The 23,726-nt window shown below is 49.8% G+C and overlaps 12 protein-coding genes across 12 annotated transcripts; 9 read left to right on the top strand and 3 right to left on the bottom strand.

Moving 5' to 3' along the window:
* Positions 1-584: 584 nt before the first annotated feature.
* Positions 585-1,142, bottom strand: FOBCDRAFT_292829 (uncharacterized protein; the record flags this gene model as incomplete). The annotated part of the gene is made up of 1 exon (XM_054704527.2): positions 585-1,142. Exon 1 carries the CDS (start codon positions 1,053-1,055, stop codon positions 585-587), a length of 471 nt encoding a protein of 156 aa, XP_054560502.1. The 5' UTR covers positions 1,056-1,142.
* An 878-nt stretch (positions 1,143-2,020) lies between these two features.
* FOBCDRAFT_239714 (FAD dependent oxidoreductase) lies at positions 2,021-3,415 on the top strand (the record flags this gene model as incomplete). Its single annotated transcript, XM_031183418.2, has 1 exon — positions 2,021-3,415. The coding sequence occupies one exon, from the start codon at positions 2,021-2,023 to the stop codon at positions 3,413-3,415; it is 1,395 nt and encodes a 464-aa protein (XP_031039060.2).
* Positions 3,416-4,663: 1,248 nt separating this feature from the next.
* Positions 4,664-5,474, top strand: FOBCDRAFT_273750 (ankyrin repeat-containing domain protein; the record flags this gene model as incomplete). The annotated part of the gene is made up of 2 exons (XM_054704528.1): positions 4,664-4,760; positions 4,816-5,474. The coding sequence occupies 2 exons, from the start codon at positions 4,664-4,666 to the stop codon at positions 5,472-5,474; spliced, it is 756 nt and encodes a 251-aa protein (XP_054560503.1).
* A 340-nt stretch (positions 5,475-5,814) lies between these two features.
* On the bottom strand, positions 5,815-8,157 carry FOBCDRAFT_134601 (uncharacterized protein; the record flags this gene model as incomplete). Its single annotated transcript, XM_054704529.2, has 4 exons — positions 5,815-6,917; positions 6,978-6,994; positions 7,029-7,096; positions 7,789-8,157. 4 exons carry the CDS (start codon positions 8,155-8,157, stop codon positions 5,815-5,817), a joined length of 1,557 nt encoding a protein of 518 aa, XP_054560504.2.
* Positions 8,158-9,069: 912 nt separating this feature from the next.
* Positions 9,070-9,626, top strand: FOBCDRAFT_201300 (uncharacterized protein; the record flags this gene model as incomplete). Its single annotated transcript, XM_059609002.1, has 4 exons — positions 9,070-9,116; positions 9,172-9,296; positions 9,350-9,432; positions 9,480-9,626. The coding sequence occupies 4 exons, from the start codon at positions 9,070-9,072 to the stop codon at positions 9,624-9,626; spliced, it is 402 nt and encodes a 133-aa protein (XP_059467187.1).
* A 123-nt stretch (positions 9,627-9,749) lies between these two features.
* On the bottom strand, positions 9,750-10,133 carry FOBCDRAFT_273753 (Cys/Met metabolism PLP-dependent enzyme-domain-containing protein; the record flags this gene model as incomplete). The annotated part of the gene is made up of 1 exon (XM_054704530.1): positions 9,750-10,133. One exon carries the CDS (start codon positions 10,131-10,133, stop codon positions 9,750-9,752), a length of 384 nt encoding a protein of 127 aa, XP_054560505.1.
* A 60-nt stretch (positions 10,134-10,193) lies between these two features.
* On the top strand, positions 10,194-11,002 carry FOBCDRAFT_201301 (uncharacterized protein; the record flags this gene model as incomplete). The annotated part of the gene is made up of 4 exons (XM_059609003.1): positions 10,194-10,352; positions 10,408-10,779; positions 10,836-10,946; positions 10,988-11,002. 4 exons carry the CDS (start codon positions 10,194-10,196, stop codon positions 11,000-11,002), a joined length of 657 nt encoding a protein of 218 aa, XP_059467188.1.
* A 295-nt stretch (positions 11,003-11,297) lies between these two features.
* On the top strand, positions 11,298-13,687 carry FOBCDRAFT_319166 (major facilitator superfamily domain-containing protein). Its single transcript, XM_031183426.3, has 4 exons — positions 11,298-11,977; positions 12,034-12,597; positions 12,660-12,858; positions 12,914-13,687. Exons 1-4 carry the CDS (start codon positions 11,480-11,482, stop codon positions 13,195-13,197), a joined length of 1,545 nt encoding a protein of 514 aa, XP_031039068.2. The 5' UTR covers positions 11,298-11,479; the 3' UTR covers positions 13,198-13,687.
* A 2,016-nt stretch (positions 13,688-15,703) lies between these two features.
* Positions 15,704-18,100, top strand: FOBCDRAFT_273756 (uncharacterized protein; the record flags this gene model as incomplete). The annotated part of the gene is made up of 4 exons (XM_059611484.1): positions 15,704-16,335; positions 16,388-16,682; positions 16,731-16,823; positions 17,429-18,100. The coding sequence occupies 4 exons, from the start codon at positions 15,704-15,706 to the stop codon at positions 18,098-18,100; spliced, it is 1,692 nt and encodes a 563-aa protein (XP_059464857.1).
* Positions 18,101-18,226: 126 nt separating this feature from the next.
* Positions 18,227-18,619, top strand: FOBCDRAFT_273757 (P-loop containing nucleoside triphosphate hydrolase protein; the record flags this gene model as incomplete). The annotated part of the gene is made up of 1 exon (XM_054704533.1): positions 18,227-18,619. The coding sequence occupies one exon, from the start codon at positions 18,227-18,229 to the stop codon at positions 18,617-18,619; it is 393 nt and encodes a 130-aa protein (XP_054560508.1).
* A 691-nt stretch (positions 18,620-19,310) lies between these two features.
* Positions 19,311-20,077, top strand: FOBCDRAFT_260529 (uncharacterized protein). Its single transcript, XM_059611265.1, has 2 exons — positions 19,311-19,596; positions 19,647-20,077. Exons 1-2 carry the CDS (start codon positions 19,367-19,369, stop codon positions 19,975-19,977), a joined length of 561 nt encoding a protein of 186 aa, XP_059467189.1. The 5' UTR covers positions 19,311-19,366; the 3' UTR covers positions 19,978-20,077.
* Positions 20,078-20,245: 168 nt separating this feature from the next.
* Positions 20,246-22,174, top strand: FOBCDRAFT_182257 (batten's disease protein Cln3). Its single transcript, XM_031183430.3, has 2 exons — positions 20,246-20,505; positions 20,556-22,174. Exons 1-2 carry the CDS (start codon positions 20,364-20,366, stop codon positions 21,782-21,784), a joined length of 1,371 nt encoding a protein of 456 aa, XP_031039072.3. The 5' UTR covers positions 20,246-20,363; the 3' UTR covers positions 21,785-22,174.
* Positions 22,175-23,726: the final 1,552 nt, after the last annotated feature.

Consider the following 23,726-nt stretch of genomic DNA (forward strand, 5'->3'; position numbering starts at 1 on the left):
CAATGGCAAGTGCCACGTACTGTTACTAGGTACCGCACCTTACCTAAATTACATATATACATTTATATAAGAAGATACAAAATTTAGCATTATACTTGAGGTATAAATAAAGTCAGGGATTTTATTATTTGCATTTAGTATAACATTTTAAGCTGTACTACTAAGATTAAACTACCTATAAGTGGCGGCATATCACTGATCATTGCCAGCACTCTTTCGGCCTCCTGACCTTTAACAGACTGTTGGGGAAACTCCAAAGCATCCAATGTGATAGAACGCAGCTTCTGACTTACTTCATTTCCTTGGGCTACCAAACATCTTGCGCTCCTTGAGTAGCACGTGCAGGAGAAGCCAGCATTGTAATTGGATCATTGCTGATAGATAAGTACCTTACTACTAGGTAGGTAGGTACCTAGTCAGACATTACGATCTCGTGATATTATGAAGATTTTCATTCTAGCTGGAACGACCTGGTGATAGCTAGGTACGTGTACATATGCAAATGAGTCCATACGTCGTGGTTCCTGCCAGTATGCAACGACCCATGGCTAGTTCCAACTCGTTCTGCGTCGCATACCTCGAGTTTAAGCCGTCTTGCCCGCCTCGCGGTAACTCTTATACTTCCTCATATGCCAGTCAATGCTCTTCCACTGCTCGCCCTTCTCGTCTTCAAACTCAACATCCATTCTCGGCCCCACAAAGTACGCGCACGAGGACCTATTCTCAGTTGTCTCCCCCGGGTACGGAGCGACGCGGTGCACTACAGACCGGAATTTCCTCCCCGAGAGGAAGCGGAGCGAGTTGCCTACGTTGACGACCGCGCAGCCATTGCACGGTTCTACGGAGCGCCACTCCTGCATGCCCTGGGCGAATGTCTGCAGGCCGCGGGCGTCACAGAAGAAAAGCGAGAATGCCGACGTCGGTATGGGGGCCGAGGCCTGCGTTGGAGTCTTCGGCTGAGAAGGAGGGGTATCGCTGAACGACCATACATGGGGTTGACAAGTCTGCGAGGCGGTGCTTTCGCGCAAGTGATATGCTGATGTTGAGCCCTGCATCGTGACTGATTTGGTTCAGGGCATCCAGGAGGCCAAGAACAGTCTCGTGAAGTTGGTCCATGACGCTGGCTAGGAGTGTGGTTTCAGCTTGCAAGATAGGTGGCAGGGGGAGAGGTTGTTTGTCTTTGCAAGTCAGAACGAACGCAGCAATGCCGTAGAGCCAAGGAGGTACCCACTCGTTGAGCTTCTAGGATCTGGTCGTATCAACATCATGTTTCATCATCTCCTCTCCGTCCAGCTGTCAGACACTGTTCACGGCCTTATTTACCGAGGGTACCTCCTGTGTGACCGACATGGGCTTTAGGTTCGCACTCTGGAGGTCCAGGTACAAGAACCTGCTCTTTTCACATGCTCTTCGGATAGTGGGCAACTTATTGGCGACCCTTTTCTCGATCTTAGCACACGAGATGGTTATCAAGTCAGCGGATTGGATAAGTGGGCTTCAGTTGTTTTGGTTGCGGTGAAAATACTGGGCTAAATCGAAGAGGTACATGAGTTCGCCAAACAAAGGTTGCGAAGATCGGTACTTATGGGCAAAACTACCTTCGTTACCGGTGAGGTTCTGTTACATTACCACACCGAAAGTGGCATATTATAAATGGCTCGGAACAGATCAATATCTTCGAAATGGGAAATGCATAAGTTGCCTTTGGCTTAATAATTAGACGTGACCTCGGGGCGTATCTTCAAAGTGAATGCATGCAGCGTCATTCATGCAAGGATAAGATCATCGGCGTCGTAATCAGTGTAAGTCGACTTTCTGCGGGGTCATTGACATTGTCCCTCCTACATCTCATACATGTCAAGCCTGTCAAGCCTGTCAAAGAGCGGTTCTAACATTGTTGCTTCAGTTTGTCATAAAGTCGCATCGGGATAGGTAAGCACATACTGAAACCTGCTGGAGTTGTCTTCTCGAATTATCTAGTTCTAATCCTTTCGTTATTAGTATTACGGCACAGATCACAATGAGCACCCCAGGCTTTCCTGTAGAAGGATCACCACAATCATACTGGCAGCATGAAGCCCAGCAGCCAGAAATACCTTCAAATACCGGACCTCTCCCCAACTCATGTGATGTGGCGATTGTCGGCGGTGGTTATGCGGGCATTGCTACGGCATACCACATCTTGAAGACGACCTCTCCACCACGCAATGTGTTCCTCTTGGAGGCAAAGGATCCATGTTCCGGAGCTACAGGACGGAACGGAGGACACCTGCGCCCTGACTATCTGATGGGAGCTGCGAGAAACTGCAAGAAATACAATACCTCTGCAGCAGCCGAGATCGTGCAGTTTGAAGCTCGCCATCTAGACGTGATCAAGTCTCTTATCAGGTCGGAGGCTATTGACTGCGATTTTGCGGAGACGGAGAGTCTCGCTGTTCTCACTACACTGGAGCAAGTTTCCATGGTGCGCGAGGCATATGAGGGCTTGAAGCAAGCATCGTCTTTCAGTGATACCCTGCTGGATGTGATAGAGTTCTACGAGGGTGGTGATGCGCCCCAACGTACAGGATTGCGAGACGCAAAGGGCTATTTCTCCACGCCCGCGGCTCGGGTATCGCCCTACAAACTTCTCACGTCTCTGTTGGCGCGCTGTGTTGACATGGGACTCTCGCTGAGGACCCAAACTGCGGTTGTATCAGTTGAGCACGCTGGATCAGACGGTCATACCCTTATGATGCGCTCAGGAGAGACCATGACAGCTCAAAAAGTCGTCATCGCCACGAACGCCTACACCTCTGCAATTCTTCCTGAGTACGCGAGTTCCATCGTGCCATGCAAGGGACTCGCATGCCACATCATTGGCCCCAAGGGTAAGCCACTGCCAAAGCTTCTGGCCGCAAGTTGTGCCATAATGGAACAGGACTCAGTCTCCAACAAGACGGGCTATAACTATATGGTACAACTAGAGGACAACAGCATCGTTCTCGGCGGCGCTCACCACAAGTATGACGGGAATGACCTAGGGAGCTGGTACAACAACGTCAACGACACGCAGCTCATTGAGCCGGCGCGGCGGTACTTTGAGGCTGACTACATGCAGAGGACGTTTGTCGGGTGGGAGGACTCAGGCGCGTGTGTTGACCGTGTTTGGACGGGGATCATGGGGTATAGTACTGATTCACTTCCTCACGTGGGAGAGGTTCCTGGTAGAGACGGGGTATTTATAATTGCTGGGTTTCATGGGCATGGAATGCCTGTTATCTTCTTGGCCGCAGAGGGTATTGCAGCCATGACCCAGGGGCTGGCGTACGAGAAGACAGGACTGCCGTCCTTGTTCAAGACCTCTAGAGACAGGCTGGAGTCAGAGAGAAATGATATCCTCGCTGGTAGAGGCATCCGGTCGACTAGGGATTAGAACTTGGCGATTTATATAAGGACTCCATATGATTGATGTAAGGGTGAGATAGCTCTTCTGTAAGCCCCTGTCTTTCTGGTCCCTCTGATCACCAATCAGTCTCAAGTCTCCTCCATATCTATAGCCGGCCCCCTTTCTTTCGAAGGCCTGTTCAAAGTCCGCAATGATATCCCTTACATCCTCTATCACAGGCGATAATCCCACGAGATCCTAGGATGCTCTGAGTGCGCGATGGCGGCGAGGACCTCGAAGTCTTGGACGGAGAACATGAGGTTTGCAAGGGACTCGGTGAAGATGAACTTGGCTCTGTCGTCAATAAGAAATTTGGCTGCTCAAGATCGTTTGGATCACATTATCGTGACTCGATTCATCATGGCCACTACAAGCGAGGCGCATAGTAACAATTCGCCATTGCGCCCGCTGCTCTGGCCTTGCATGATCAACTGCAGCAGCGCGGACAAAAGTTCCTGGCACAGGCAGTCATCCCATTGGTCGTTGGTATCCTTTTCTTCATGGGCACAATTGGTCATGACTTGAACTGGATTTATGTTCAGTACCATAACTATTCACTACTAATTCATATGAGTGGACATAGGCTTCCATATACCGTTTAAGCTTACTCTTGACAACCAGGCTGGCTTCGAGACCTTACGCTTCAGTACTGGGAAGCCAAGCCGGGACATGGTATCGAGCTACGGAGAATATATCGACTAGGTATAGTACCAATAAGATCAGCTAGATTCGTTACAGTTAGCGTAGGATTGCAGATGTCAAGTTATGCCCGTTAATTCCCATGGATCATCTCTTATCAATGGGGCTTTTATAAGCCGTCGAGGCTTCACGGTCTCTCATGCTGATCGCTAGGAGGAATCTGTATATACGTACGGCACAGCAACCAAACGGGGTTAAGATACCTCTATGATCTAATAAGCCACTCCAGTTGCCTGATTCAGTAGATGATATGCCAAGAACCCTGCTCTCTTATGTTGTTGCCTGGAGTATTTGGGGTCGAAATGCACAAACCTCCTCCGTCGGCTCGTTCATACTCGTGTTTTGTCCGTTTCTGATCGTCAAGATTTGTGCTGCGAAGCCGTATTATACGCCATCGCGGTCGTTTACTAGTATGGACCGCCACGCTTGAGGCTGGGCGGTTTCTAGTCTGGAGGTCTGAGAAGACAATTTTCTACGTGTATCAAAGACGGGCTCTATGTCGCTAGCAGGGTGACTGTGTCTTGGCTCTTCATTGAAATGGAAAAGCTTGAAGGCTGCATCCTCTTCGCATCGCCTAAGCAGCAGGAAACGCAGCGTCTCCGCGAACGGAACAGAACTGCCAAGAGGGCATCGAGTATCGTATGACCTTACTGCAACTACCTTCTCTTCTCGGTGCTCACAAGCCTCAGGAGCCCGCCAACGGCAACGTGAGCAGCACAACGACACTACTGCGGACGTCGCAACTGCAGAGGCAACTGCGCAGGACGTGGACGTGGCGCCGCCATTGCAGCCGCCACTACATCCTGATTCTGGTTCTGGTTCTGGCTCTGACTCCGTCTGTGTACGGGCCGAAGCGTCGGAAGACTTAGGCGTCTGGGCACTAGACGGCCCCCTAGACGACCCTGCCGCCCTGCCCTGGCCCTCCTCTCTCGATGTGGACTGGCCTGGTTTTAGTGGTTCACTAGTGGACACGCTTAGCCCTCGTCAGCTCTCAGTCTCAGTTCCGGAGATATGCAACCCAGAGCCGCGAGCACCGCCTGTGTCTTCGAGTTCACTCACCTCTAACTCCAATGACTTCAACAGTAAACCATTGAGGTTACTCCACATCGCCGCTCGCAATGGAACGACCGGTATTCTCCTCTCGCTGATCAAGGCCGGCGCAGAGGTGAACTCGCGCGACTGCTCCGGCACAACTCCCCTCCATATCGCTGTACGCTTTCGACGTGCAAGTGCTCTCGAGCTGCTGGTAAGTCACGGGGCGAATATGAATGCCCGGGACTCGGCCAACATGACGGCTCTTGAAGTAGCAGTGAGGGCTCAAGACGGGGCTGGCAGTATAACTGGATGAGGGTGTAGGGCAATAAACGAGTAATGACTTTTTGAACTTGATGGTTTGCGACTTGTACTCCTAGACGTCTAATTTCCCTTCGCTGTTGGGGACCATCTTGTCTTTGCTGGTCATGTCGCTTACGCTTGCGATGGAGTATGATCGGTCACGCTGGAGCCGTTTGATACAGACAAATGTTCGCAGGGACGATCAAGGTTGTTCGTCCTGTCTAGTTTGTGTGATGCTGGAAAAGCAGTGATCGTACCGTCATGTACTTGCATCTCGCTCATTGTTCACTCCTGATGTATATCAGTAAAGTACCTTGGTCTCCTGGATTGAAAATGTACCTTGATACAAGCGTCTACCCACCCAAAACACGCGTCGCTAACTCGTCAAAGATTTCTTGCTTTATTTGCTTCATGAAGTATTCGTCTTTTCCATTCTCGACCCAAGACAATCTACGCTCCAGTGACTCAATGTCGTCTCGAATTTCTATTATTGCAACCTCCTCTGTATCCTTCTCGCTTCTTTGCGCGGTTTGTAGTGATGCGACCTCTGCCTCAAGATCCTCCTGCCTGTTCTTCAAACGCTCTACCTCTTCACGAAGCCGAGCGTTCTCAGCTCTCAGCTCTATAATCACCTGTGACTGGTCTGTAGGCTGGGTAGTCTCAGCTTGCGACTCGTCAGGCTTTAGCTTCTGGTCTCGGAGCTTAGCATTCTCAGCTGTTAGCTCTCCAACCTTACTGTGAAACAACGACTCTAGCTTCTGTAGCTTGTCCCAGACTTGGCTGATGCTATCGGGCCCTTGGGGACTGTCCTGTCGAGGTCGTTTACGTTGATACGAGGGAGCGCTCGGCGGTTGTGAGCTCGTCGCCTTCTCGTATGATGGTGGCTTGGGTGGTGCGAGTTTCGTAGCTTTTGCTCCGCTGCCACTGAACATGCGCGAAATATCATATTCAGGGCCAGAAAAAGGCTCCAGCTGACCTTTTGTTACTCTGTCGCTGATGGAACTGAGTTGGTCGAGGGACAATAGAGAATCTTGGATATATATTCGCAGAGTAGTGACACGGGATAGCTCGTAGAGAGAGTCCAGAACCTTGCCAGAGCGTGGCCGGGAGGCTGATATTGGCTCTTTGACATAGCTGGGGACGAGTACAGCGACAGTGTTGCCGAGTTCAAACTCGAGACATGCGGCAGAGTCAAATCGCTGCTTTTTTATAGAGTCCGAAGGGTCAATGTTTGTAGAAAAGCGGAAACAAGTGATGAATAAAGGGCTGATTCGTAAGAGAACCGCCGCACTACTTGGCTTGTCTTTGAATTTGACAGGAATGATTATCTCGAAGTGAGCGCGATGCTGGTCATGGGTCGAATCGATATGTATTGTAAATCGTATCGGAACATTGTCCGGATCTGGAGTGGCTAAGCAACGCGTCGCGCCCTCCCACTCCCATTCAACGATAGCGGCTGTTTGGTCAATGCCGATACATAATGGAGTCGCCATACTTCGTGCAGTAAATCACATACCGCTGACTGCGAAGATACTAAACGGTCAGTACAACAAATATTGGAACTTACCTACGAATCCCCAAACTCGACAAGGCACGCCAAAGAGAAGCCGGCTTCGCTGCCAGGCTACCTGTGACCTCCAGGTGAACTGCTAGGTCGCCTCAGTCTCCAGATGAACTGCGAGATCTGAGCAGGTCCCTTCTACAAGCCCCGGTTATTCCACGAAGCGATGCAGAACGCGCTCGCTGGGTGGGTATAATCCGGAATTTTACAACGGCTGTAGCGCGATTCACGGGCTTCTCTCGGTAAGCATTGTTGATAAAGGGTTCGGTCGGGTCGAGGCGAGGCGAAATAAATCAGAAAGGCTTCGAGGCGAGGTGTGGAAGAATAGAATAGGATGCGTTAAATGAAGGAGAAGGTTCGGGAGCGGAGTTAATTATGGCGACGGTTGAGAGAGAGGTTTGAATGAATGGTGGTGGTAGTTTACGTGAATTGTGGTACGTGAACAGGAGGCTGGAGTGGAGAAGTTTGGCCGGCAAAACGGTTAGTCCGACAGCGTCAAGGCAGCGATAGTGGAACGGTCCCACTTCTGAGTCAGCCTGATCATGTGACGTGAATACGTATAAGTTTCGAGATATAGTAACATGCGACAGGGAGCTCTTGTGAAAACTCCAGTCAAGCTGTACCCAGTGGATAGTTGCTCTATTATGAGCGGGGGATATATGAATGTATATATAATGCTATGAAGAACTTTAAAAGTCCGTCAGCTGCACCACTGCATCAAATGTTGCATCTCCTGGCCCCTCCTGTTCACGACACCGTCACTCACAACACCAACCCAGGACCCAGTTTGCGCATTCCAGAAGACCTGGGCAGAAGCCCTTCCCCAAGGTCGAACAATGCTCAGAACAGAGGCATATTCGTTGGTACCGCCAGTTGGCTGGCGAGTACTCAGAATCCAACCTAGATCCACTTGCTCTGGAACAATAGAGACACCTCCGTTCGAATCGGTTTGCACAAAGACATTCAAGATAAGGTCAGTTGCTTGAGCCAGGGTGACGATCCAGTTGACCCTGGCTCTGTGCTGCCTGAATTGTCGCTTCTCAAGGCCAAAATGCTCTGGTTGAGGATGCCCAACACGTGCTGAGAAACCAGACTCAAGCCTGATTGTAGTTAGCAAAAGCTCAGTGCGAGGCATTTTCATACGGACCCTTCAGAATAAAGGCTTCGTTCTGACGCAGGAACTGATGCAACGGCAAGCCACAAAATAGACAGATCAGGCTTCATATTGCCTGGGGACAAGGGTAACTTTGATATTGATTGTTGACTTAGGAACTTTGCGTACTCAGGAAAACTGTAGAAATCTTTAGTAGGAGGACAAGGCAACTTTTATATACTTGTGCAGACTCGTAGCTTAAGATTCAGCTGGATCTTACAGCTTTTAGCCCTGCCTCCGCCAATTCCTCCTTTCATGTATTCTCTTAATGGTGCGGATGATTCGGAGAACTTGTCTACCATCTGGTATTTGCTCATTGGCCACCGAAGTCTCACGCCTCACCGGTCTCATGAGCGATTTCTAGGCATTCAAAAAGTCTGTTCGTGGCTTCTCTCTTTGAAGAAGGGGTAACGATTTATATCGGGGGACTCGGCATTCTATGTTACCGAGTCTGTCTGCCAGTGCGTACCTTGAGAAGCATTTAACTGTTCTAGCATGATTGGCTAACTGATACTTCGTTAGCCCAGGTCACGCCGAGAAGTTGTGTTTTACTTTCCCTAACGCGGAGCTATACGCGGATTGTCATTGTAGCTATACGTCTGGTCGAGCAGATCACTTCTCACTGGTCATCGCGTAGCAAGTAGTAAAGTTTAGGCCACATATACGATCAAACTATATATTGTAGACTTTACAGGGGTGTAATGCGAAAATCGCCGCTTATAAAACCTTTGAGGACTTGATACCTCAGTCTGTTGTTACAGAACGTTGCTAATAGTTTATTTATGTCCGAATAAGTATATATATTCATTTAAACCTCATCTTTCTTTATGATAGTTTCATCCACTCTTCCATCACACAGTTAACTACTAAGTCAACTTTGCTCATCTAGACATCATGATGCTATCTACAAAGGCCTTGGCCTTGGCCATCAACTGTTTTTTGTAAGTAATGCTCTACAACACGCTGAAAGCTTTCCTATTTACATCTACAAATCAGGCCACTTGCCGCTGCGGCTAGTTATGACTACTGCGCCTGCCAGACAAAGACTGACGGGGCCCTTGACGATACTAAAACATCGCTCGTTGCTAAGTCGTGCGGTGACTCTTACAGTTTTGTTTACGGTCAGTTTAGCGAGTTTCAACTTCATACTGTAGCACTTAACTGTTTGCGGCAGGTCCGGCGATTGATGACGCGAATTCTAAGCAGCCCTGGCTTAGACGTGATAAAGCTGCTGGGCCAAGATTTCAAGGATTATTTGTGCGTATCTAACTTTAGATGTTGACAATCTTCTAATAATGCGGTAGCTACAAAGCATTTTTGGCAAGATCGAAGGAAACCTGTTCTATAATCTATGCAGGGATGTTGGGGCTGCAGATAGTTCGTGTTTCAATTGTGCAAGGCTCCAGCAGAGTGGTCCAAGTCAGGGAGGAACATTTCAGTGCACTGAGTAAGGGAATGGAATATAAGAGGGCTCACACTCATATGTCTCTTATCTCTAGCACCGAGAAAGTCTACGATAACTATTAGGGGACTGATTGTCTTGTGTCTTACACAATGGAATGTCTTTTGTGGTTTTATATGGTGCTAGTGATAGAATAAATCACCAATAGCGCCATGGGAGTAGAAAATGCGGCCTGCAAACAGGAGCCTTCAAGGACTTCACCTTGCAATTGACTCCCCTCAATTACAACTCCCCCCAACGTCGTTCTATGACCACCGATACATTTGGTAGCTGAGTGGATGATGATATCGACACCAAATCTGGCTGGCTGGCAGAAGAAGCCAGCAGCTGGAAAGTTAGCATCCACGATTAGAAGAATCTTTGCACGTCGGGTAATAGCTGAAAGACCTTCCAAGTCTGCTACTGCGAACTTGGGGTTGCTGATAGTCTCAGTGAAGACGAATTTGGTCCTCTCATCAATCGTCGCTTCAACCTTTTCTAGGTCATTTGTATCCATGATGCGACACTCTAGACCCATGTCATGGGGGATGACTTCGAATTAATGATACGTTCCACCATGAACAGAACCGTTCACAACAGCATCATCGACGACAGTCACCAAGGATGTGCGACTGTTAAAATGGCAGCGGCACCGCTGGCGAAGCTTAAACCGACTTTCTCGAGCTCCAGAGCCGCCATGCGCTCTTCGAAGCCGACATTACTAGGCTTCACATCCGTCAGTCCCAAAGTTATTGGAGTAGATGGGAGTACTCCTATCCGTTATAGACAAGACCCCCGGGTCCATAGCCATTCTGGGGTCTGGTGCAATACCAGAGACAGCAGTCTGGGTGACCGGTTGGGCCAAGAAACAAGCCAGAACTGTGCAAATCCACAGTCTGGAGCTTCTTCCCGATCGCCTGGAGAAGAGTGTCAAGGTCCTCAACAGACTTTGCGAGGATACGCAACACTGCACATTTGAGGCTGACGATATCAAAGACGCTCCTCAGGACCTCCGCGAGCATGACGTCGTTAACTTCAACGCCGAAGTTAGATCGACAGCTTTGGAGGAAGAGAATGTTTTGCTTAGCGTGGTGTATCGTATGAGGGCGGGCGCTTTTATGCTGACGCGAAACACTCATTCTATCAAGACTATGGCATATCCTGTAAGTGGCGCTGCTTTGAACCGCAGTGAATAAGCAACAGCTGACCGTTCATACAGCCAGCTAAGATCCAAACTCAACGTCTGATCAAGAGGTTGCGACCGGTCCTTACGTGCCAGCTGAATGGCGAGCCTGGGAAGAACGCGAACGCGAGTTTTATCATTTCTAGGGTAATTTGGTATGACTTGCTCTCGCACACTACCTATCTTAGGTATCCTATGTATAGGATTTTCCTTTGCTTTATCCTCAGTTGAATCTAGATGGATGACAGCCTTGGTGCACTCGGTCATGTCGGTCTCGTATTAGTCCATCCATTACAGAATGTGAGCATCAGCCAATACTAGCGTTGGCCAATGTATCGCCAATCGGGGAACGGTAGGACCTAAAAGAAGTTATGAAGTACCACCTGCGTTATTCAAGTAAACTGTTATACAAGATGACACGTGACCTCCGTGCCGCTTCCCATAACACCGCGGCTTGATGACCTGTCATACGTATCTGGGGTGTAATCAACTTCACCCTTGACACACCCATAAAACCCGTCACTGTTGGCTGTGATGTCACTTCAATTTGCATCCATGCTTGTCTTATCTCCCGTCACCGCCCTAGGCGTTGGTCGCCATGCACTCTCATCAAGTGACCCGTCTTTCTTCTTTTCTTCTTTTCTCCTTTCCTACATCCTCATGACTTCCATTAAGTAAAAATGCACCAACATCGCGAAAATGGGCACGAAACTCATGCCAATGAAAGGACAGCCCTCCTCTCACCACAGTCCGAGGTACCAAGCAGTATGCCCAGATCAATTGCGAACGTGAATGCGCACCGCACTCGCTGCTCATGGCCATGGATATACGTCGTGCTCCTCTGCATAGTCCTCGCCGTTGTTTCAGACGTTGGCGAATCTCTCTACGCCGCGCCAAGAGTGCGGCTCTTTGAGTCCGTCGCCTGTACCCGCTACTATCTGCGGCACGATCCGTCGTTAGTGGATCGTGCCGGGTCCGTCCCTGAGCGCCTCTGTAAGATCGACCCGGTGCAGGACAAGGTTGCCTCGGTCGTGGGCTGGCAGTACTTTTTCGATGCCATTCCCGCGATCCTGCTTCCAATCCCTTATGGTTATGTGGCCGACTTGCGTGGGCGTAAATGGATTCTGGTATTAGCATTGGTTGGGTATACCTTGTCCTGGGCGTCGACACTGTTCTTTGTCAGAATCACCAACGTTCTGTTTACCATCTAATGATATTGACCATCTTCTCACAGGTCGGGGTACTGCATTTACCTTTGAACGCAGTCTGGCTATCATCACTCTTCTTCGTCATCGGCGGTGGCCCAACGACGGGCACAACCTTGCTCACTACGGTTGTTGCTGATGTTGTGCCGGCAGAGGTCAGGAGTACCGTCTTCTTTTATCGCTTCTGTACCGACCTTGTCGCAGATCTTATTGTCCCTCCAATCACCTCGATCTTGATGCACAAGAACACATGGATCCCTCTCCTACTGGCAGTGGCCTTTCAAGGGCTTAGTGTCATTGTAGCACTTGGCTTGCCTGAAACACTGCCAGTGGTTGACCCTAAGAGGTTCGGTGAGGACGCCAATGGCATCTCTTCAGAATCCACAAGCAGTGAACAAGCAGAGATACCGTCCAAGAGTGATGGCAGGTGGAGAAGCTGGCTTACACGGAACAAAGGCTCGTTCGACTTCGTCATAAAAGACAGAGCCCTGTCCGCCCTTGTCTTTACTTTTCTTATCTCCAAGGTTGGGCGCCAAGCTGCTAATATGCTCTTCCAATATGTGTCGAAGCGATATGGATGGACTTTAGCACAGGTGAGTTTAAACTCTCTAGATCCATTGGTGCGAATGCCTATCTAACACATATCGACACCTAGGCAGGATTTCTCATATCACTACGGGCCGTAGTAAACATTGCGCTATTTACAGTCATACTGCCTTTCATTGCAACATACGCACTCGTAAGTTGGAGTGCAAAGTCTCGCGACTTATCGATCGGCAAAGCAAGCATCATCCTCTTGATTCTGGGGAGTTTTATCATATTCTTGTCAGAGACAGCTGTAGGCATGATTATTGGTAAGCAAAAGGTTGACGAGACATGTCACATCCAGAAAGTTAAGCATCTTTTCAGGGCTCGTCATATCCACCTTGGGCTCCGGCTTCGCGCCAACCATGCGCAGTCTGACAACCAGCCTTGTCGAGTCTCGACACCCTAACGCGACAAGCGACATCGGGCGGCTCTATGCGCTCATCTCGGTCGCAGAAGGAATAGGAAGCTTGGTAGCAGGTCCCGGGATGGCTTTGGCCTTCCGCGTGGGCATGAGTTGGGGCCAAGTCTGGCTCGGGCTGCCCTTTGGGTTTGCTGCTGTTCTTTTCGCCTTGGTCTCGACCATTGTGTTCAGTGTGAATATTTAGATGATGGGATCTAAATACGCCTTAATTGGAATAGGTGTATGGCAATTTTCGCATTTTGAACTTGAAAACTATAGACGGCTGCTTTTATCACCACGTTCACGATATACACCACCCCCAAAACAATGCTTTCCGCAGTCTAGTCGATTGCGGTACAAGTTTTATTTGATTATCACAAGTGCAATATATACGCTATGCATGCTTATAGGTCAGGGTCCGAACCGAAGAATGAGCGCAACAATTCATTAGGTTGCTCGCCTTGGATGAGGAACGCATCATGCCCACCATCGCTCTGAAGCGTTGCGAAAGTTGCATTCTTCAGGCCCTGGGACAGAAATATTTGCTCAGATGGTGGGTAAAGGCCATCTGTCGGGACCCCGACAACCAATGCGGGCTTTCGAATCTGACTGAGGACTCTGAGTATGGCCTCGTCGTCCGAAAGACTTGGGTACCGGACGCGGGCGATGTCATGGGAGTCGATCTTGTCCAGGATGTGGAGATAGCAGTTGGAGCATTGAACTTTTCTCCTTGGTAACGCAGATAGCTCTGCGCCAAGAATATGCCCGAGTTATCGTAGTGCCCATCGTTTCGCTCTGCGCGCTGCACATCGACCGCGAATGGCGCACGGGTGCCGTTGCGGGTGCCGCTGACTTTCGAGAGCATTCTGTTGGGTGTTGTGCAAGTCTCCAGCCGGCGTCTTCCGAATCGCTTTTTGGTGAGGAACGAGGGAACGACATCGGCGAGGAGGACGACGCTGGTATGTTACTAGGAGCTACAGAAACGTACTGTTTAGCGTGATAGTCGATGACAACGGTTCGTCTACAGTCATTGCACCAGTTGTATACGATAGTTTCAGATCGCCAGGTGGTTCGGGTAATGCAGCTGCTTTGATCCATCAGCTTCAATGCATGAATAGAGCTCAATTACAGAGGACATTTGAAGCACATGCCTGAAGTACAGCCATGGGATTCAAACTCTACTACCAGATCATTTTGGCCGAGACACATGCATAGATGCGCATGATGGCAAAGGCTCAGTCCCTACCGGGCAACGTGCGACGCCCAGACGGCTCGGTCCGCTATCAGTGACCGTGTATTAGTGCGATGACCTCGTACTGACGGGGATGTTGACCCTGCAGGAGGAAACGTTGCATTACAGATGGGGGAGCCCTATATCCGGCGGCTCCAAACCTCGACATCTCATGAGAGAAAAGGTGCAGCTCTTAGCAAAGATTTGGATCCCGGCCTGTCGCCAACCAACAACTTCTCCGGAGCATTACCTCCCAATCAGGGCGAGCGTACGACCAACGATGGAACTTATGAGCGATATCATATTAGGCTTTGATACTGTGCAGAAGGGTACCTGAAATACGTGGCCGCAAACATACGTGACGTGACAATGGCACTGTGCCATATAGGTAAAGCGTCAAAGTCAGTCTCAATTGGAGCCCTTGCGAATATTGTTGCTGTCACCTATTCTCCCATCCATTGCGACTGTTCCCTGCGGTCGTAATGTGTGCATCAGTCCTACAGATGCGCTCTCGGTGGCTGAGGCCATTCGGCCAACACCATGTCCCTGACATTCCTGTGAAGAGGGAGGTGACTGCGGAACAAGATGCAGGTTTCTTGAGCAAACTTTGGTTTGCTTGGATCAGCCCGCTCATGACCGTGAGACTATGCCTATCTGTGCTGTACCTATGATGTTGCTACGTGCTGACCGTGAGAATTTATGGTATATATCGGATACCGGCGCCACCTCGAACTCAATAATATCTGGACAGTGTCAGACGCAAGGCTGATGGATACGCTCCAGCCGAGTCTTCACGCCGCTTTTCGAAAACGAGTATTGGCTCGCAACCGACTTCCCCTCTTATGGGCACTCTACGAGGTCTTCAAGTTCAACTTCTGGCTCGGAGCTGTCAGTCAGTTCGTCGTGTCGACTCTGCAGGTGATGACGCCCTTCACGCTGCGATTCCTTATTGAGTGGGTTCAACATGTCTACCCTGACGGACACGACACTCGCGGCTCCACGCCAGTAGTAGCTGGCATAGGGTATGTCCTTGGTATTGCGGTTTTGCAGATGCTTCACACTTTCGCCTTGAGCCAGTTTTACTATCGGGGCATGTTACCTGGTGGACAGACACGCAGCGTTTTGATAGCCATGGCGTTCAATAAGTCACTGAGACTTCCTAATAAGGCCAAGGCTGGAGGTCAAACAGGGAGTGAAGGTTCGGGTCCATACGATGGTATTCCCAGTCGGGTGGATGAGAAAGGCTGGTCCAACGGACGTGTGATGAGCCTGGTCTCCGATGACACCGCCCGCAGTGACATAAGCGACGAGACCGCTGGTAGCAAGCCGAAATCGTATCAACATAGTCACTGACCGGCGTGTCACACTTACGCAAGAGATCCTTCAGAGTATCCGCTTTGTAAAGTACTTTGGCTGGGAAGGATTCTTCCAGGACCGCCTAGGAAACATCCGAGCGTCTAAAACCTAAGCATTGCGCATAATGCACCTGATGGGGTGCGCCGTGGGAACCCTCGCCCAGTTTCTACCTGTGCTTTACATCATGATCACGTTCATTGTGTACGCGGTTGTGAATGGCAGTCTTAATCCAGTGGTTGTATCTTCGTCCTTGGCGATACTGTACCTTCTGCGCGTCCCGACGAATTGGTTACCCGTATCCTTGAGCCTTGCTGCCGACGCATTCCAATCGATCAAGAGGACCGAGGACTTCCTGCTTGCTGAAGAAGTACAAGCGCAGCCAGACATCACTCTTGCTCCAGCTGTCAAACTCAGCAATGCATCCTTCACGTGGGAGAGCCCACCAGCGAACGAGGATAGTGAATCACGAAAGGATGAAGAGAAGAAGAATCGCATGCCGAGAGCTATGAGAAGACAACGAGCGGGACATGAAAAGAAGGGGATCGAAACTTCGGATACAGAAGCCCTCCCAGTCCGGGATAGTGACGCGCCGTTCTCGCTGAGCGATATCTCCTTGGAATGCCAGAGAGGTGAGCTGGTCGGTATCATCGGAAGCGTTGGATTCGTCAAGACGTCCCTTCTTATTGTTCTTGCAGGAGATATGAGGCAGACCGGAAGCATTTTGCAGTTTACCGCTGACAGGGCGTACTGCCCCCAGTATGCTTGGATTCAAAACGCCAGCGTGCGGGATAACATCACTTTTGGGAAGTCACCACCAGCAGCTCTATTCCAATGTAGTACACGCCAGCGCGATATACTCTGACGCTGGCATCGTACTACTCGACGATCCGCTTTCAGCTGTTGATGCGCACGTAGGTACACATATCTTTAACGAGGCCATCTGCGGTTTGCTCAAGGACAAATGCCGGTTCCTAGCAACACATCACCTGCATCTACTGTCCCGGCTTGACAGGATCATCTGGATGGTCGACGGACGTATCGAGGCCATAGGCACCTATGAAGAACTGGCGGAGTCTCACCCTGCCTTCGCCAGTTTGGTCGCAGTTGGGGGACATTAACAAAGAGAGGCGGACAGCATTGATGAAGGCAAGAAGGGTGATTCTGTCGGCCTCGATAACACAACGACGAAAGCCGAGGTCTTGATGCAGGAAGAGGCCAAGATTGTTGATAGCGTCCCCTTCTCTGTATATGTTTCGTAGTTGCGGGCTTCCGGTTCCCAGTGGAATGACCTTGCAATGGTAGTTGGACAGCTCCTTTTCCGATCCTCAAGCATTTTGGGAGGCTTGTGGCTCTCGTGGTGGGTGGACAACAAGTACGGCCTTACCCGCGGTCAGAACGTAGGATTTCCTGCCTTGATATAAATAAAGCCCGGGGAGTTTTTGTGACGATCACGAATTATATCGGTATATACTCAGGCCTGGGTCTCGCACAATGCGTGCTAGTGTTCTCGTCTTCGCTCATTCTACTTGGTCTGTATCAAGTCGAGCCAGGTCATGTCAAAGAATGCGCTTTGGCAGGCTCTAAGAGCCCCCATGTCCTTCTTCGACACGACTTCTCTTGGTCGCATCATGTATCGTTTTACAAGAGACATTGATGCGCTGGACAACAATCTGGTCGTTGCTGTGCAGCAGCTGCTAATCAACATAGCTGCATTTTTGGGCTCCTACACCCTCATAGTTGCCTACTTCCACTATTTAAATTATTTTTCACTTCTTCCTTGCCAAGTAATCAAGCTGACAGATAGTAGTTTGCTATCGCTTTGGTATTTGGCACGACTGCACTCTGGTAGTGCATCTCCTACTACAGGAGCAGTGCGCGAGAGCTGAGGCGACACCAATCGATACTCGACGGCGTGGTCTTTGCCCGTCTCAACGAATCTATAATTAGAGCGGCTTGCATTCACACCTATGATCGGGAGCTCCAGTTCGTCAAATTGGTGCATGAAGCCACCAATGACATGGACAGCGCCAACTTCTTGACGTTCGCCAGCCACAATTGGCTGTCCGTTCGGCTCGACAACATCGGCATATTGCTGAACTTCGTCACTGGTATTCTCGTGGTCACCAACGCACTACCTGTTTCTCTCAGTATCTCAGGTTTGCTGCTGACCATGGTTGGCATGATGCAGGTCGTGGTGAAGTATCTGATCGAGGTCAACAACTCCATGTCGAATACCAAACGCCTGTTTCAGTACACAAACTCTCTACACCGGGAAGCCCCCCTCGACGGTGCCAGCGTGCGTCCTGCTTGGCCGGAGCATGGAGCCATAGAATACGAGACTGTGCAGATACGCTACCGCCCTGGTCTTCCGCTGGTGGTTGATAACTTCTGCTTGAGGATAGCTGGGGGTTGGGAGGCTCGGGATCGTTCGCCGCACCAGTGCTGGAAAAAGCACCATCCTATCAAACCTCTTCAGGCTGACAGAGATTTCTGGCGGGCGCATTACCATCGATGGTGTTAATATAGACCAGATTGGTCTTCACCGGCTCCGAAGCGCTTTGGCGATCATTCCACAAAATCCCACTCTCTTCCAGGGCACTATTCGCTTGAATCTAGACCCTTTCAACAAGCACACGGACATTGAACTATGGCATGCTCTCCTGGAGGCACATCTTCTCCCGGATACCGAAAAGTCATTCGCCATGCCCGAGGAACACACCCAGGCAAGCAGTGTCGTGGAGAGGGACCAGACAATATTGACTCTGGAAAACCTCGTGAGACGCGTGTGACACTTGACACAGCCGTTGAAACCGAAGGCCTCAACTTCTCTCTCGGACAGTGGCGGCTGATTGCGCTTTCTCGAGCACTTCTTTGTAACACGCCTATCGTGCTGGTGGACGAAGGGACGAGCAGCGTTGATCCTGAGACCGATGCACTCATGCAAGAGACACTAGCGACTGGTTTGGGAGGTAAGACGCTTATTGCTATTGCGCATCGTCTTCGTACCGTGTTACATTACGATCGGGTGTGTCATGGATAAGGGCAAGATTGTTGAGCTGGGGCCGCCGTTGGAGTTATGGGAACAAAGGGGCATTTTCAGGGCTAAGTGTGATAGCAATGGCATTACGCGAGAGATGTTCACGAGTGTCTAGTTAGCTCTGGTGGTCTGTAGAAGATACTAACACCATGAATATGTACCAGTATATATCTTAACATCACCTTGAGCTCTAGAGGTGATGTCCACTTGTTATCCGAAGGTACTATCAGCCGATCTCTTTTAAGCACCTTACTGATACCTCTTTCTTTCAACCTGTAACGAGCATCGCTTGTTATACGAAAAGGGTTTGGGGAATATGATAGTGTGGTATTGAACAAATCTACTGCCCAACATTAATGAGTCAAGTTGCATTTCTTTCTCCGGAGATCGCTCGGGTTCCTGGTGTGCACCTGGATAAGCAAAGTCTGCCAAGGCGATGTCGTATGAGCACCCTTCACGATAGATCTCGATTTGCAGGCATAACTCATTCTTTTCAAGGTCTACGATCTCTTTGTCTCCATCAAAATGGGTCAGAGGCGGTTTGTGCTCACTCAGTTCCCACAATTCAATCGTCGCGATGAAATCATCGAGTGAAGGATATGATTTCATATGAATGACATCACTGTTGCCTCTTCACCACTACAAATAAGAGAGATCTCAAGTAACAAAGATTTTATCTTCATTACAATCTCATCATAGCAACTTACACAAATTTCTTTTTTACTTCGTCACAAACAAATTCACTACAAAATGACCAACTACGAGCAGATCGCCAAGGAGGCCGAGATGGACCTCAACACCTACCAGGCCAAGACCGGCAACGCCCGTCCTCAGGATGTTGAGGGCGCTGGTGTTAACCCCCATGCTGAGAACAAGTTTGAGAGCGCTCAGGTGGAGTTTGGCGATGAGCTGAGCACAAACGCCGGCTACAACAAGCGCATTCCCCCAAGCGAGGGTGGCATCGTCGACGACAAGGGCCGGTAAGCATCATTCACCCAAACATCACTTTTTCACCATCTAACTCTTGCAGACAAACCCGTGGTCAGCACTACGAGGGCGAGGGCGGCCCTCTCGACAAGCTCTCCAAGGCCAACGACGAGCGCGGCGGTTACAACGACAACGATGTTGTCGGCGCCAACGTCAAGAAGACCTCCGGCCTCGGAGCCGCTGACGATCTCGCCTCAAAGGGCCAGGAAGCCCAGCGCGCCAACGTAGGCCGCAACCCTCCCGGCCCCGGTGGCTCTCAGTTCAAGGGCGAGGATTACTACCAGCCTGAGAGTGTTCCTGACAGCATCTCTGCTGAGGGTAACATTGCTCCCGAGAGCGTGATTGAGGCTAGCCGAGAAGCTGAGCGACCTTGAACGAAACAAAAATGGAATGGAATGGAATGTATGGTACGGATGGGTTAATAGCGGGCGCCTGTATGATATGATATGTTCATAATTTGAACCGCCATGATTTACGACCACATTATTTGTGCTTCTGTCGCATCGTGATCTCTGTATAAGTTGAGGTGAAGCTTCGGTGAATAAAATAGCCCCCACTGTGGCTCCCGCTAGAGCCGCCATCATTTAAAGCATGATCAACGTCATGAGGCCTTGGCCTTTATCTCGTGACCATCCGCGAAATGTGAAACCTCGACGACTTCCTATCAGCAACATTACAATTACAACCTCAACCTTTCCTCGCAAGACGTGATGTCGTGTGTGTTATCAAGGCTCATACAAGAGTGCTGATTGTCGCCGCCATGTCCGGTCTCTCACCGTCTGCCTCTGGATTGCTCCCTATGCCAGGCGCGCCTTCGTCATCTTGGGCTGTGTACAAAGCGAGAGCTGCAGCCATGATGGGCCATCATGATACGAAGGTGATTGTAGCCTTTTGGCTTTTTGGTACGACTTCACCCCAAATCTCCTCGACTTGTACCTAACAGTCGCGTCAGGCCTCATCAATAATGTCCTCTACGTGATCATCCTCTCCGCCGCCCAAGACCTCGTCGGTTCCATCCCCAAAGGCGTCGTCCTCCTTGCCGATGTCGTTCCCTCGTTCCTCACCAAGTTGATCGCACCGTACTTTATCCACCGAATACCGTATCGCATGCGAGTCCTTATATTCATAGTGCTTTCTGTGGTTGGCATGCTCATGGTAGCCCTGACACCGCGCACGCAGTCCGTCGCGATCAAGCTCGTCGGTGTTGTCCTGGCGAGTATAAGCGCTGGCGGCGGTGAGTTGAGCTTCCTTGGCTTGACGCACTTCTACGGCCCGATGAGCCTCGCCGGCTGGGGGTCTGGGACTGGTGCTGCAGGTTTGGTCGGTGCAGGCCTCTACGTGATGTTTACGGACTGGTGGGGATTAAGCGTGCGTAGCAGTTTGCTAATCTCGGCGTGTTTCCCTGCGATTATGTTTATCAGCTTCTTCGTGATATTGCCGCTTGGACCTCTGAGGGAGGGCACGACTCGAAAGGACTACGATGCGATCCCGGACCTCGAGGATGAGGATGTGAACCACATGGATCAAGGAACTGCTTCGTCGGCGCTCTTGGCTCCTGGGCCTTCTGTCGCGGCGACTGCATACTCTGCGCATAATACGCAAGACACACTCACGATGCGAGACAGGTTGAAGAAAGTGAAGGTGTTGTTTGTCCCATACATGCTCCCGCTGCTACTGGTATACGTGGCCGAGTACACGATCAACCAAGGAGTTGCACCCACATTGCTATTCCCTCTGGACGAGTCGCCGTTCGATGAGTTTCGAGATTTCTACCCCATGTACGGGTTCCTCTACCAACTCGGCGTCTTTATCTCCCGATCATCTACGCCATTTCTACGTATCCACCATTTATACCTCCCATCGATGCTGCAAGTTGCGAACCTTGTACTTCTCACATTCCACGCCGTATACTTCTTCCTTCCATCAGTCTACATCGTCTTTATCATAATATTTTGGGAAGGTTTGCTAGGTGGAGGTGTCTACGTCAACTGCTTCGCCGAGATCATGGAGAATGTGCCACCCGAGGATAGAGAATTTAGTCTTGGAGCAACGACTGTCAGCGATAGCGGTGGAATTTCTATCGCTGGACTCATCAGTATCGTGATGGAGACGAAGCTTTGTAATTATCAAGTGGCGCATGGAAGGGATTGGTGCCGTCGTATTTCTGCACAAGGTCAATGATTGTTGGGTTCGCCAGGCGTTTTTCAGCGTTGGGTAGAGCGAGTTTGTAGATATCGGTCGGCATTTGGTATAGAGATTCTGTTACATTCATTACGTGTCTATCGCCTCGTTGGCGTGAGCTCGACGCGTAACCTGGAGAAACATGCGTAATAAGCGAATGCATTTTCTTTCATCCATGTCATGGTCACTGATCTCATTGTCGATAAGCGATATCCCACCTGAACCCGAGCGAGGAGAGTTCAAAGACTCTGTTCTCGAACGATTCAGGGGCTTCAAGATAAGTTTTTATACTAAAAAGGCCCCCCAGTAATACTGTCACTGTCAGCTTACAGCTTACAGAAAGTGGACAAGCGACAGGGAGCCATGACCAATAAATCGGAAACAGTCCCGGGACGTCCCTTGTAAGGCGACGTTAAATTGCGAGAGATGGGCAAATTAAAAATCTGGATCTTTTGTCGCGACGGGGCGGGGCATTTTTCTCTGTTTAGCGGTCACGGGCGATAGACTTTTTGAAGAAGGTTATTTTAAAAATGTTACGTTTCGTAGAAAGGTTATAAGAATTCACCAATGAAATGCGTATGCATGAGTTACAGGAGATCTGATTGGAATCACGGCTGGGAGTTTCCATCTTTAGATCATGGCCCGGCAGATGGGCTGACGGGAAGACCGGCACGAGAGTGACACCGGAGAATTGGGCATCATCGATAATATCATGCGATGTCTGCTACGTTGCTCGTTGCTATTTTATACGAAGTTGAGGTGCAGAGACACGACGTCGCCAAGAGAAGGATAAGCACATCAACGGATAACGGCCTAGCGCTGACCGGCTTGGCAAATTTCATCCTTGAGAGGGCGTTGATCAAAATAATACTGTACATACAGCACAGTACATGCTACGTAGTAATAATAGCTGAAGGGTTCTCAAGAGTTGAGTCAAAGACAGACTCATCAGGATGAGACGAAACATGGTCTTTCAAATGCTGTTAATTCCCGTCGGGAATCGTTGGCTTGGGGCTGAGGAGGAATGCGGCGGAGGAGGGCCGAGTCGGTGGAGTCTGGAGATAAAATAAAGTCCCAATATTATCAGTGACAGGTCGTTTGTCCAGGTTCAGGTTCGTTCTGCCAGCCGTGCGTTTGTTTGTACGTATGAACCATTAGACCCAAGTCAATATACAATACCTCGTCTATCTCGAAAACTCAACAGTTGTAGAAAGTATCCACGATATTGCAAGACATGCATATTCAAGGGACTGTCTTGTCTCTCATATAAACACTCTGTCTCAGCCCTTCAGCAGGGAGATCAAGTCTAAATACCTCCCAGCACCGCCAAACATCGATAATCTTTGCAAGGGGGTATAACACCATTCCTCTCAACGGTAAGGGTTCTCCGCTGAACAAACCATGACCTCGGGCATTGTCCTTGGAGGAATTCAATGCGAGGGGCGATTTTTTCTACTGCTATTCAAAATTACAAGCCAAGCCAAATTTCCGCCTAGCGAGACGTTGCAGATAAGCTATTGTTTGATTGGCTAGATCACTGCATGGATAACCATGCAAGCGGCTCCCCGAAGGAAGAATGCCATTCAATGGGTTGATCGAGATGCATTCTGCAGGGGGAAAAGAATATGGGAGTTGAGATCAATATTGTTGGTTCTTTCGCTATGCTAACCTTTCTTAACAGTGGTTGGCAGCGTTGATGATGCTGATAGATCAGCAGTGAGATGCAAGCCTTACAAACTCAATTCTCCAACCTAGATTAACTGGCTTGTTACATTGGATTGGATAACGTGATGACGCACTTGAGCAGAGAATAAAGGGGGACTCTTTCACAGATCTAGGCTTACCTCACTGACACCCATAGGAACAGAGCCTATTGGTTGGCTATACTGTTAAAGGGGCTGGCATGAATTGAGCAAGATGACATTTCCAACCTTGACAGTAT

Source organism: Fusarium oxysporum, chromosome V (genome assembly GCF_013085055.1).
Source record: "Fusarium oxysporum Fo47 chromosome V, complete sequence".
NCBI classification, from domain to species: Eukaryota; Fungi; Ascomycota; class Sordariomycetes; order Hypocreales; family Nectriaceae; genus Fusarium; species Fusarium oxysporum.

Coding starts and splice junctions, on each gene's coding strand:
- FOBCDRAFT_319166 (XM_031183426.3), top strand. CDS start 11,480: ATGCACCAACATCGCGAAAATGGGCACGAAACTCATGCCAATGAAAGG. Junction 11,978..12,033: donor GGGCGTCGACACTGTTCTTT/GTCAGAATCACC, acceptor ATCTTCTCACAG/GTCGGGGTACTGCATTTACC. Junction 12,859..12,913: donor AGCTGTAGGCATGATTATTG/GTAAGCAAAAGG, acceptor GCATCTTTTCAG/GGCTCGTCATATCCACCTTG.
- FOBCDRAFT_260529 (XM_059611265.1), top strand. CDS start 19,367: ATGACCAACTACGAGCAGATCGCCAAGGAGGCCGAGATGGACCTCAAC. Junction 19,597..19,646: donor ATCGTCGACGACAAGGGCCG/GTAAGCATCATT, acceptor TAACTCTTGCAG/ACAAACCCGTGGTCAGCACT.
- FOBCDRAFT_182257 (XM_031183430.3), top strand. CDS start 20,364: ATGTCCGGTCTCTCACCGTCTGCCTCTGGATTGCTCCCTATGCCAGGC. Junction 20,506..20,555: donor TGTAGCCTTTTGGCTTTTTG/GTACGACTTCAC, acceptor CAGTCGCGTCAG/GCCTCATCAATAATGTCCTC.